The 12685-nt window shown below is 51.4% G+C and overlaps 1 protein-coding gene across 1 annotated transcript; it reads left to right on the top strand.

Annotated features, from left to right (window-relative positions):
• The first annotated feature begins 10357 nt into the window (after positions 1-10357).
• HOXB4 (homeobox B4) lies at positions 10358-12106 on the top strand. Its single transcript, XM_009490022.2, has 3 exons — positions 10358-10471; positions 10578-11004; positions 11790-12106. The coding sequence occupies exons 1-3, from the start codon at positions 10358-10360 to the stop codon at positions 12104-12106; spliced, it is 858 nt and encodes a 285-aa protein (XP_009488297.2).
• Positions 12107-12685: the final 579 nt, after the last annotated feature.

The raw sequence follows: 12685 nt of genomic DNA on the forward strand, positions 1-12685 counted from the left end.
GCAAACTTTCCTCCCAATCTCACTCCCATCACAGGAGACACAAGGCTTTTTTTTTTTTTTTTTTTTTTTTTTCCCTGAAGTACCACCATTTCTAACCACTTGCTGCACGCAACATGTTCTCTTAAGGGGAACGGCGCGCAGAGCAAGCTAGCCGGAGCGAGGGGGATTTGCAGCGCGGTTTGGGTGCGGGGCGCTGGGGCGAGGAGGGGGTGCCGGTCGGGGTGACAGCGGGTACAGCCCCCTGCCCCCCCGGCTTTAGCAGCCCCCGCACAGGGGTGGCACCGGGCCTGGCTCCCAGCAGAGGAGCAGGGACGGGATTTTGTGGCTGGAGTAGTAATACCACCCCCTCCCCTCCCCATCGCTCACAAGAACCCCCCGCTCCCTGTCCGCGGGGTCTGCTCTCTACCTGCAGCACCTAGCAGGGGGTTGGGATCTGGGTTTGGTTGGGGTTTGTTGGGGTTTTTTTTGTCCTTTTTTTTTACAAGCTGGGTTTTGGGGCTTTTAGAGGTGCCCCCCCCCCCCCCCCCCCGCCTTCATGGTGTTAACCTCCAGTTCCTGTGAGGCATAAGGAGGTACCACTGCTACCAGTTTACAGCCTGGAAGGGGTCACAGGCTTAGCACAGGGTGCCCCCCCCCCCCCCATCTTTTAAAGGAAAAAAAAAAAAAATCTCCCTGTTGCTGGTGAAAAGGAAGTATAAGGAGAGTAAACAGGAAAACGGAGCTCTGACCGTGCAGGTAGGCGGGGATTTTCCTTTGCATTTTTCATCGTTTCTCTCACTTTAATGGCATACATCAGACATGGGACAATTAGTTCTTCTGCAGCTGTAGAAGACAGAATAAACACGAAATGCTTTAATATCGGGTCTAAGAATACGGAGAATCTCTAGGACATGATTACTACTTAGGAAGGGGGAAAAAAAAAAGTATCTTTTTTTTAAAAAACCCTGTAGTTGTGCAGACCTTTATGCCACGACTGGGTGCAGATGGGGAGAAGCTCTGACTTAGGGACCCTCCCAGCGGGCTCCGTGGTGGCCCGGGCAGGCTGGGGCCGTTCGCCCCAGACGTGCCAAGCTCGCCACAGCCCAGAGGAGCCTCCCTGAGAGCTCACCTGGCTCCCAGCACCTCGCACCTACTAAAAATGCGTGCAACCATATCCACTTTTACCTTTTTTTTTTTTTTTTGCCCCTTGTCATGCCTCTTTAGCCTCTCCCCATCCCTGAAGGTTTCCTATTTCGCTTAGTAAACAGTATCTAAACCTCGCTGGCACTTTTTGGGGAACCCCCCCCCAATGCCCAAAGCGGTTATTGCTCACCCAAGACCCATCCCAGGCTCCCTGGACTGGGAGAGAAGAGCTGAGCACCAGCGACAGCCCCCCTCCAAGCTGCCTTTTGGGGGATCTCCCCGGGGCCCTGTGCCAGGGCGGCCGTGGGACCCCCGTGCCCAGGCTGCTGCTGAAGGGCGAAAAGGAGGAAATTTCACCCCTAAAATGCCCATTTGTTTCCCAGGGTGGTTCAGCAATAAAGCGGGGGGGTGTTTGTAGGCGGCACAGAGCGGTTTGGGGAGCGCCTCAAAGCAAAAGGCAGCTCGGCGGTGCGATGCCGCTGTCAGGCGGTCTTGAATGTCCCGGCTTTATTTATTTTTATTTGGTTTTTTTAGGATTTTTTTTTTAAGCCTTTGTGCATTTCAGAGCTGCTTTGCTCACTGGCTACGGCGTAACACGGAATAAAATTTCCTTCCACCCGGGTTTTAAAAACTCAGCCAAAACAAGCCAGCAGACCAAACCAAAAACAAAACCAAAACAAAGAAACCCCACCAAAAACAAACTTCGCCAAGGTAACCTAGTTGCAGATGTGCATGATGTCTTATTTTATTCAACAAAAAGTGATTAAAATCTGTTAAAGGATTTAATTAAGAGAATTAAATGAAAAGGAAGGGGCACAAATGAGTTGGAAAAAAGCAAAGCTATTCTAAACGATTAAATCGCCATTTTAACAGTATAATGGGGTTTGCATACTGAAAAGAGAAATCAGAGCTCATATCTCATCAATAATTCATAGGCAAGAGGGATCATCCCGAGGTCAGCAGACTTGGGCAGCCCCGGCTCCTCTCTCGGAGGAGAGGGCAGCACCCTACGGCAGCGCAGGCGGGCCCCGGCTGCCGGGTCACCTTTTTAGGGGAAACATAGGCTCCGGGGGGTTTGGTGCTGGTGGTGGTGTTGTTTCTTTCCTTTTTTTTTTTTTTTTTTTCCCTCTTCCCTTTTTTTTTTTTTTTTAATTCACCGAGACCCACTGCCCGGGCGTGCTGGGGGCTGGCAGGCAGAGAGGGGGAGGGCTGGAGAAGGACTGGATGCGGTTCATATTGCTCCAATACAGACACACACCAACAATGTGGTGATTATGCTTTTGAGAAGCCAAAGGGATCTCCTTTTTTCTTTGTCCCCCCCCCCCCTTGGCCGCAAAAATGGAGGTTGGGAGGCTGCGGGTCCTCCTCTGCCTCGGCGGGGCTGGGCTGGCGGCAGGGACTGGGAATCGCCCTGCTCGGGCTGCAATTCTTGTCTTTCATTCTATTTAAGGGAAGAATCCGGTTATTCACCTATTTTTTTGGCACGGGTCCTGTACGTTACTCCGGCCTACGCCGCGACCTCCCCAAGAAGGGGAGGCTTTCGGAGGACCCAGCCCCTTCCCTTCAGCGCCGCTCCCCAAACCCCCTTCCCTCCCCCACAGCTGAATTTCAGGCTGAGAAATGGCTCCTTCTGTCCCCCAGCCCCAACCTCTTCCTTTTTTTATTACACGTCCGACCTGAAGGGAAGGAGCTGACGGGATTATTTAAAATCCTCTTGATAAAGGTCCCTCCTCAATTAGGGAACCCGAAAAGGACTGTTCTGGGGCTTGGCTCCTCCTCTGGGGTCTCTTTCCAGCCCCAGAATGGATTTAAGAATGACATTTTCTTTCAGAGCGTGGCTATTTCGGTGTCTGAGATGATTTTCCCCATTCTCCTCTCGTAATATTAAATAAATGGTAGTTGGAAGGAGGTTGATAACTTAACTCGAGAGGTGTCCACCCTGCGTAGTTTTTCCGTGTTCTGTTACCCTAAATAGCTTTAAAAAGAAACTATTTTGACAGCGAGCGTTGAAAGAATAAGACTAGTACGAGGCGGTTTTTCCCCCTTTGATTTATCTCTTTTTAACATGTGTATGTGCGCCTATGTGTATACACACACATATATACATACCCTTCAAGTCAAAACAAATGACAGCGCCGGGCTTTTTGGGGGGGAGGGCGTTCGCTGGGTGGCAAAGCGGGGCTGTGTTTGTGCAGGGAGGCTTCGCAGAGCCGGGGCGGGAGGGGTTGGGGATGGAGCGGGGGGAACCGGAGACCCCCGGCCAGGGGGGGAACCGGAGACCCCCGGCCAGGGGGGAAGAGGAGACCCCGGGCAGGGGACCCGGCGCGGCCGCTCGCCTGTAACGCCCCCGAGCAGCCAGCAGAGCTCGCTTCAGACCAAGTTCACTGCCAGCAGCGGCGGGCCGGGCCGGGCCGGGCTGGGCTGGAGCGGGACCGGGCGCCCCGCAGCCCCGCGGCCCCCCCGGCGCCGGCCCCGGCTCCCCCCGGGCGGCCGCGGCGCTGCTCGGCGCCGGGCTCCGGTGCTCCAGAACCCATCGGAGGCACTCCTCATGCCCCCCAAAGCCTCCTCATCCCCCCCAAAGCCTCCTCATCCCCCCCAAAGCCTCCTCATCCCCCCAAAGCCTCCTCATCCCCCCAAAACCTGCGTGTGTGGCAAGCGGAGCGGGGCTAATCGCCGCGGTCACAACTCACCTAGGTGAAATCCCAAATAAGAGAGAAATAACGCAGCTGTGGTTTAAGGCATTCCCCCCCGCCCCCGTTCATTTAAATATAAAAATGAGGGAGAGCAAAAGGAACAAAAAAAAAAAAAATCAGCGATCTAAGACAGCAATGGGTGAGCTGGAGATAAACATCTCATGTTTGCAAAGCTCTGATTTTGTGTTCTCCCCTGGAGGGTAAAAGAAAAAAAAAGTCACGAAGAAATATCCAGGGTGGGTTGTTCCCCCCCCCCCCCTTTTCTTTTTGAAGTAAAGTAAATGAAATAGGGAAATCAGCGCCGCGTTAGTTGCTTGGGACGTAGACGGGAACTCTGGTCTTGGGGGGCTTGTTAGTACAGCATTATAGCTCGAGGGGTCAAAAAGTTGAGGGTCAAAAGTTTACGCCGTGCGTGACTCAGTGCTGTGTATAACCCTGATAGACTGATGTCAGTGTGCAGAGAAAAACCGAGGGAGAGAAAGAAAGCGGGGAGGGGGCGAGGTGGGAGGAAGACTCTGCTTGTGGGCAGCGGCGGCGGAGGGTGGCGAGGAGGGGGCGACCCTCGGCCGCAAGCGGAGGGGCAGGGCGAGAGCCGGGGGTCTGCGGTGGGACGGCAGAAAATAAGGCAGATTGATTTGGGGCTCCCGGGAGGAAACGCCGGGCCACTTCTTAGTATTTTTCTAAGATAACCCCTGAAACGCTGTTTGGAGTCGAATTAACAGAATATAGGGGGAAATGCATTTATTAAATCCAATTAGGTGGAGGTCCCTCTAGGATATTAACTCGAGCAGTTAAAAAATAATTTTCATTCCGGCGTCATTTTGTTTGGATAGGGTTTAAATTATACTGGAGGAAAAAGAAGGAAAAAAAAAAAAAAAAAAGAAAAAAAGTCTGACACGGCGGGTGAAAATGTGTTCTAACATCTTTCCTTGGAAAGGCTTCCAAAGCCCTTGGAGAGGTGCCTGCCTCCCGCCTCCCTGGGCGCCGGAACCCCAGCGCCAAACATTTTTTAATACGTCCTCGGTATGAGTGCGAATACTCATCCAAAAAAATAAAAGAATCGCACGAAATAATGCCCATGATTTACTGTTTGCATTTCTACCTTAATCGCAGGGAATCTAGAGTAATGATATATAGGCAAAATCGATGGACTGATGGCTTTAAGAAACCCAGCGTGTGTATTTAAAGGCGCTTTTAAGTGCCCGTTTCGTCGCTCGGTCCGGTTAAAGTAGCTAATTTTGTTTTGCAGCACGCTTTCCGTCGGAATTTGAATGAAATGTTTTATATTTCTTGCTTGAAATGTGACTCCACTCTGGTCATTGCAACAGTTTAATGAACTGATATAATAAATATTTCCCTTGGCATTTCAAAGTTATTTCTACACTGCCAGACTTTGAACCCTCCAAACTCTAAATATTATTTGCACTGGGACTGGGGAAGATCTTTTCAATAGCTTCTTAAGCAAACAGTTGTAGCAAGGCAAACTCTTCTGAAAAAAAAAAAAAAGAAAGAAAGAAAGAAGAAAAAAAAAAAAAGCCCTGCAAATTTGCTTTTTTTCCCCCCTCGGCTTTTAAATATTTTCGGTGACTAAATACTTATAACAAGGGTCATTTTTCTTGGAAGAGAAAGAGAGAATATTAGAGCCCTGGGAAAGGCATTCTGGAAAATCCATTTGCTTTCCCGATGCGGATATATTCATGGAGTAGGTGAAATTCAAGAGAACGTAAAGCGTTTTGTTTCGCGTGATAAGGCTCGGCTTTAATTAATTGCCATGAATTTGCTTGGTATTTATAAAATATCACTATATAAGGGCTACCGTTTAGTTGTAACTTGGGTGATCCATCTCCTCGCCCTTGTAATTACTATACTTATCTCTCTAGAACAGTCATTTCTACTCCAGGTTTATAGAACAGGTAATGGATAATAAAGGCCATTTGTTTTCGGGATATTAAAACAAGCAGGTATAATTTCACGGCAATAAAAAAACCCAAACCAAAACAGAAGCCAAGCCCACCGCCTCGCAACTTCCCTCTGCCACCCGCCCCGGCGCCGCAGCGGTTGACTCGCGATTTAGGGGCGCGGGGCTGCGTGCTCGTGGGGAGCGGGGTCGTGGGGAGGTGTGAGGAGGGGGAGGGGGAGGAAAGGCAGGGCAGCGCTGGGGGATATTTCGGATTTATCCCCCTCGCTCGGGACGGGGCCGGCTTGGCCCCGGGGGTCTCCCGGTGCGGGCCAGCCGCTGCAAACACAATTCAGGGTGGGTTTGCCTCCGGATTTTTTTTTTCTTCTTCTTCTTCTTCTTCTTCTTCTTCCCCCCTACCGGAGAATCAATTTAATTCGCTTTTTAATCCCGGTTTAATTTCCAACTGGCCGCGTTATGGCGGGGAGAAGCGCGGGGGCGGCGGTGGAGCCCCGCAGCCCCCTCGCAGCGCCGCTCCCCCCCGCGCCGCTCCGCGGCCTTTAGGTGCCAAGATGATTTTTTTTTTTTTTTTTCCCCATTAGAAATAAGAAGGATAGAGGCGGCTGGCTGGGAAAGGCACGGCTTAAATCTGCGTTTCGCTCTCGCAAAGCAGGTGCGGGCTCCTCCGCGCCTGCCCGCGCAGCCGCCCCCGCGCTCCCCGTTTGCGGGAGGGGGGGATCCCAGTTTAGCGCTAAAACACAAACCCGAAAGGTCCGCGCCTCCGAAAGGGGGAAAAAAATAAAATTAAAATTAAAAAAATCCCCATCCTCGTTGCTGCCAGGCTCCAGAGAGCGATCTCCGGGGGGAGAGGGGAATATACCGGGGGGAAACAAAAAAATACAAAAAAAAAAAAAAAAATCCCTGGAGCGGCCGGCGCGGAGCGGCGCGGGGTGAACCGCGGGTCAGCGCGGCTCTCGGCGGCCGCCGCTGCGGACACGCCTCGCTGTTTAACAAAGACTGACAAACTATGAGATTAATACCAAAACTTGCGGGTTTCCCACCCCAAAATGCTCAGAGGGCCTCCTGGCGCTGCCAGCAGCAGTTCCGCTCGCCCTGCGGGACGGTACTGGGTTATACTGGGGGGTGGGGGGTGTGCGGGGGAGGGGGCACCAACAAACCCCACAAAAAAAAAAAAAAAAAAAAAGAAAAAAGGAAAAAAGAGAGAGAAGAAGGAGAGAGAGAAATTGGTGTTCTTACCGAGAAATAATCTCATTGAAAAAGCAACCCGGGGGAGAGAAGAGCCCGGGCTGGACTGGGGGGGGCAGGGGGGTCTGCGGGATTCCGCTGCAAAGCCTCCCCAAGTTTGGAGGCAGCGTCCCACCCCCGGGGTCCCTCCGAGGGAAGGAGCCGCGTTTTGCCGAGGTAGGTCCGGCTGGCGGGGGGGCGGCCGGGCGGGGGGGGGCACCCCCCGCTTGCTGCCCCCTCCTCGGGGGGCAGAGGCGGCCGAAGCGGCGCTCGGCCCCGCAGCGGTCCCGCAGCCCCTGCGCTGGCAGGTGGGGGCTTTGGGGGGGCTTGGAGGGGTCCCCCGGCCCCCCTTGGGGTGGGGGGGGACAGGCCAGGCCGGGGAGCCCCGGGGGACACCCCCCCCCCGGGCCTGAGGTTGCTTTGAAATGGAAAATAAGAGCCCGGGTGAAATTTGCGGTGAGGAATTTCCGCGACGTGGGGCGGTTTCCCAGCGAAAGGGAGAAAGGTGGGCAGGGGGGCAGCGAGGGGCTGCCTTTAATTTGGGATCAGAGGCGGCGAGGGGGGGATCCCTTGGAGGTGTGGTGGGGGGAAGATTTCTGGTAAACGCTAGGGGTGCTGGTTTGCTAGCGCCAAACCCCTCGTGTCATTGGGAAGGAAAATTAAAACGGATTTTTTTTTTTTTTTTTAAAAAAGGATGTGGGAGGGGGTTAAAAATACGGAATAGGCCTAGTTATTGCTCCTGAGGCTGCTCTGCTCGGTTAGGAGATCGCCGCGGTACCGGCTGCGGGGAAATGCAATAAAATAAATCAGAGAAGGGGCTTGGAAAGGAGGAATAAAATTTAAGAGGGGGGGAGAAAAAAGGAAAAAAAAAAAAAAGCAAAAGCTCGCTCTAATGGGATTGGTTCTGTAGAATTATTTTCTGGCACCCATCTACACGTCGAGCAAGCAGATTTGGTTTGGCCGCGGGCTTTGATGGGGGGTCTTGGGGGGCAAATGCGGGAGCTGCTGCCCGCTGCCGGCACGGCGCGGGCGGGGGCCGGGGGACCCCCGCGCCCTGGCTTGGCTCTGCTGGCGCCCAGGCGCGGAGGGGCTCGGGGGCTGCCCGGGGGCGTCTGCGCCTCGTTCCTAAGAGCTGTCTTCGGGGTTTTTTCGGTTTAGCTGGGAATTATACGTTTTATCAGGAAAACCGACTATTCACCTGAAAGTACCTGAAAAATCTCCGGGCATGTCTGTCCGGGAAAACTACGGGACGGTCGTTCTTGGCTGTAACTATTTTTAGTAGGGGAAAAAAAAGAAAAAAAATGCAGGAGTTTGTGAAACATATTTAAGATATTTGTCAGGAATTTTAATGTGGGGGGGAAACGCAGCTTTTCTCTGATAGCCTCTTTGCTGTGGCATTTAAATGCAATTAATTCGGGAGATGCTTGACCAAAAAAATGTTCTGCCTTTTGAAATACAAAAAAAAAAAAAAAAAAAAAAAAAAAAAGCGGGGGGAGAGGATGCTATACTTTTAATCTCTTGGGCAACTGTAATTTTAAACGAAATCTCAACATGATGCTACCCTCATTAGTTCCGAATGAAGGTTCATTACCTAGACAGTATGAATATTTTATTGCTTTATATCCCTTTTTCGGAAATGAAACGCCTTTGATCTTTTTCTCGGGTTGTAAAAAGAATTGCCTGTCATTAAAAAAAAAACCTGTCGTCCCATCTGCCTTTACATTCTGTATTTCTTTTCATCTGTTTCTTTCCTTTTTTTTATATAATTTATCCGCACACGCACGTATAAACCCAAACCTTGGTTGACCTCCAAGAACGAAAAATGGAAGAAATCTCGGCGCTGCGTGTGGAGAGTGATTGGGTTTTCGGGGTGGAGGGACGGAGCTGTGGCATTTTGCTTTTAAACGACGATTATTGGGATTCCAGGCTCGTTGTGCGTCTATACTCATCTATTCAGCCCAGGGGCTGATTTTTTTTTTTTTTTTTTTTTAAGCACAGCGGTAAACTAATGCAGGAGGTATGGAGGAGGAGGTAGAAAAGTTTCGGTTTTCTCTAATCGAGTATCGGCTATTCGGATACTGAGTTGGCGCTTTAATTAATCGTCTTTCCTCCGAAGGGTGAATCTTTTAGCCGTCTTTAGATTAATTCTCGATCTCTCGAGTCACAAAACTTTACCCCCCTGCCCCAGAAGATAATTATGGCGGTAGGCGAAGATCTCTGACCGAGGAGGATGCATCTGTCTTCTATATGTACCCTGTAGATCCGAATTTGTGTAAAGGAAGTTGGGTCACAAATTCGTATCTAGGGGAATATGTAGTTGACACAAACACTACAGGTCACAGTCCCAGAAGGCATTAAACCCAACCCAACCCCCCCAAAAGCCACCCCCCCAGATCCCTGACTAAAAGGGTGAAAACAAGGGCTTAACCAGAAAACCGTTTTATAGCTGAAAAGAAATACTTCGGATTTGACCTTAGCTCAACTCCAGAGCTCCTGCGATAAACTTTATCATCACTTCGAGATAAAATCGGAGCTGAGAAGGCGGGGGGGGGGGGGGGGGGTGTTGGGGGTGGTCAGGGGCGTTATTTCTGCGATTTGAGAGCCAGAATCCCACTATTGCTTTAGTTTGTGCAATCTCAGCGCCGACACCGAAAAAAAAAAAAAATTACTTGCTTTCTTTCCTGCCGCTTGTGAGGAGCTGATTGCGCTTTCGGGTTTAAACACGAATTTGAGGAATTAGGGGGGGCTTTGGGAGGGCTGCTGCTCTGCCCGGGCTTTTAAAGCGTCTTTATTACAAGAACGGCGAGGCGAGGGTGCATTAGGACTTGGGCTAATTCGCTTTTGTAATTGTTCACCAAGTCCTTGATTTCTTGCTTGGAGGACGGGCTGCTTTTTTTCCATCGCTGCGTGGGAAAAGAGTCAATCCCAGAGCCGAGCTAAATGTCATTTAGGAGAGCGGGTACCCCGAATTAGCTGATGAATTTCCTATCGATCCCCGGCAAGCCCTATTCATCTCTGCCAGGCTCGGGCGCGATGTCCCTTCCCGGATCACCTTGGGGGGGGTCGGGACGCAGCCACCACCCTGGGGACCGCCGCGGATCGTGCGCGGGGCCCGCGGCTGCCACCCGCAGCCCCAACCCCCCGAAAAAACAGTTTTACCCTCTATTTTAATTTTTTTTTTTTTTTTTTTTTTTCTCCTTTCGGGGGGATCTCTGTTTTTCCCAGCCTCCCTTCCCCCGGCTCCCCCCGCCCCGGGCCAGGACACACCCCCGAGGGGGGTGGCCGGGGGGGCCGGTTCTCGCCCGCGGGGCGCAGCGGAGCCCGGGGCCGGCGGGGCCCGGGGCCGGCGGGGCCGGGGGCGGCCGGCGGGGAGCGGGGGGCCCCGGCCGGCTCCCCGGGGATGCTCGGGGCCCCGGGAGAGCCCGGGCTGGGCAGATTTCCTTATCCGGGGATCGCAGGGCACCTCGCCATTGGCCCGCGCTGTCACATGGACTCCAACTTTGTTCACTTGACAGTAAGTAGGAGGGTTTCACGAAACAGGAAAACGAGTAAAGGGGGGGACAGGAATAAATTTTAGGAGAGAGATATATTTTTTTTTTTTCCGTGTGTGCAATTCTAAGAAATTAATGGCCATGAGCTCGTTTTTGATCAACTCCAACTATGTGGACCCCAAGTTCCCACCCTGTGAAGAGTATTCCCACAGCGATTACCTTCCCAATCACTCGCCGGAATATTACAGCAGCCAGAGGCGAGAGAGCACTTTCCAACATGAAGCGATGTACCAGCCGCGGTCAGCCTGCAAGGAGCAGCTCTACTCGTCCTGCCAGAGCTCCGGCCACCAAGCAGCGGTGTTATCCCCCCGGGGTCATGTCCATCCTCCGGCCGGACTGCAGAGCCACCTCTCTGAGCCGAGCCAGCCCTGCGAGCCGGGCACCCCCAGCCCACCGCCCTCCTGCAGCCAAAACTCTCTGCACCAAAGCCCTTCCGATTCCTCCTGCAAGGAGCCGGTAGTTTACCCCTGGATGAAAAAAGTCCATGTAAGCACGGGTAAGTGAACTAAAGTGGCTTTGCTTTATACTAAGTAGCACCTCAAAGTCTTGTAGAAATCTTATTGCACCAGTTGTAAAATAACCATTCGTGGAGATTTACGATCGCCTGTTTGCAGAGCGGTATAATTACATCCTCCATAAATTTTTATTGCTCTGCTTGGCCATGTGCCTTTGAAGTCTCTGTTACCATCCTCCTCCAATTTCTTGCAGGCTACTTTTTTTTATGGCTGTTGAATCTTCATAAGTTAAGTTTTATGTTTTCGTAATTTGTATTTAAGTGGCGGGTTGAGTCAACTTTTACTATTTTCCCTTCCCCCCCCCTTTTCTTTTTTTTTTTTTTTTTTTTTTTTTTTTTAGTGTGATATTTATTAAAAAGGAGTGTCTGTGTTTGCCTGCTTGCATGTGTGCAGGGGGAGCTTTAAAGCTCGGGGTAGCCGAGTGATGCTGGAGCAGAGGTGTGTGCCTGTGTACACACACGCGGAGGGCACGGAAAACGCGTCCAGGGGACCTTGTAAAAACGTTTGGACAGGAATACACGTCAGGCAACGAGGATGGAGGTGGAGATTTGGAGTTAGGTTCTGGGGGTATTTTTAGAAGGTTTGCGGTGTATTTTTTGGAGTGTATCCCCCCACCAAAAGAATGTGTGATGCTTTTTTTTGGGGGGAAAGGACCCGTTAAAGGAACAGCTCAGTAATTCTTCTTCTGCTCTTTTTTTTTTTTTCCCTCCCCCCCCCCCCCCTTTTTTTTTCTCCTTTTTCTTTCTCCTCCTTTGTGTTTGTTCAGTAAACCCCAATTACTCAGGAGGGGAACCGAAACGCTCCCGCACAGCCTACACCAGGCAGCAAGTCCTGGAGCTGGAGAAGGAATTTCACTATAACCGCTATCTCACCCGGCGGCGCAGGGTCGAGATCGCCCATTCCCTCTGCCTCTCCGAGCGCCAGATCAAAATCTGGTTCCAGAACAGGAGGATGAAATGGAAAAAAGATCACAAGTTACCAAATACCAAGATCAGGTCTAATCCTTCCAGCTCCTCTGCCAGCCTGCAGATCCCCCAAGGAGGATCTCAAACCCGATCCCATGGACCAGCCACCAGCCTATAACTATTCCTGGGATGGATGGAGTGTGCGTGTTTGTGGGTGTGAGTTTGTGTGTGTGTAGGGAACACATGATTTTTTTTTTTTTTTTTTAAACGCTCCCAGAAGCGAGGGAAGGAGGGGTGCTCTTTATTTATAGGGGGAACAGAGGGAGACTCAGCTGCAACAAAGCAGAGCCGTGCTGTTGTGCCTCTCTTCCATTAAAGGGAGGCTGTAGATAGTAGTTTTCAGATTTGGCTAAGATGGATCCTTGTTTCATCTTTAATCACGCCAAGCTCTGCCCCATTTGTCATGTTTACTCTCCCGTACAAAGGATGGACCTTATGTCTGCTATTACCTCGACAACCAGCGCTCACTTTAATAAATGAGGCTCAGTTTCTTCAAGACGAACTGGATTTTCTCTTCCACCCCCCCCCCCCGGTTTTTTTTTTTTTCCTCCTCTTTTTCTTTTCTCGCCTACCAGCCACAAACGGAAAGTTTCTGCCCCGCCATCCCAAAGACGCGGCGATTCTAGCACAGCCCTGCGATGGAGAAAAAAACCAAACCCAGCAAACACAACCAAAATCCCCGCCGGGCACGGACCGT

The sequence above is a fragment of the Pelecanus crispus genome, chromosome 18, assembly GCF_030463565.1.
Source record: "Pelecanus crispus isolate bPelCri1 chromosome 18, bPelCri1.pri, whole genome shotgun sequence".
Lineage (NCBI taxonomy): Eukaryota > Metazoa > Chordata > Aves > Pelecaniformes > Pelecanidae > Pelecanus > Pelecanus crispus.

Coding starts and splice junctions, on each gene's coding strand:
- HOXB4 (XM_009490022.2), top strand. CDS start 10,358: ATGCTCGGGGCCCCGGGAGAGCCCGGGCTGGGCAGATTTCCTTATCCG. Junction 10,472..10,577: donor CCAACTTTGTTCACTTGACA/GTAAGTAGGAGG, acceptor TGCAATTCTAAG/AAATTAATGGCCATGAGCTC. Junction 11,005..11,789: donor AAAAGTCCATGTAAGCACGG/GTAAGTGAACTA, acceptor GTGTTTGTTCAG/TAAACCCCAATTACTCAGGA.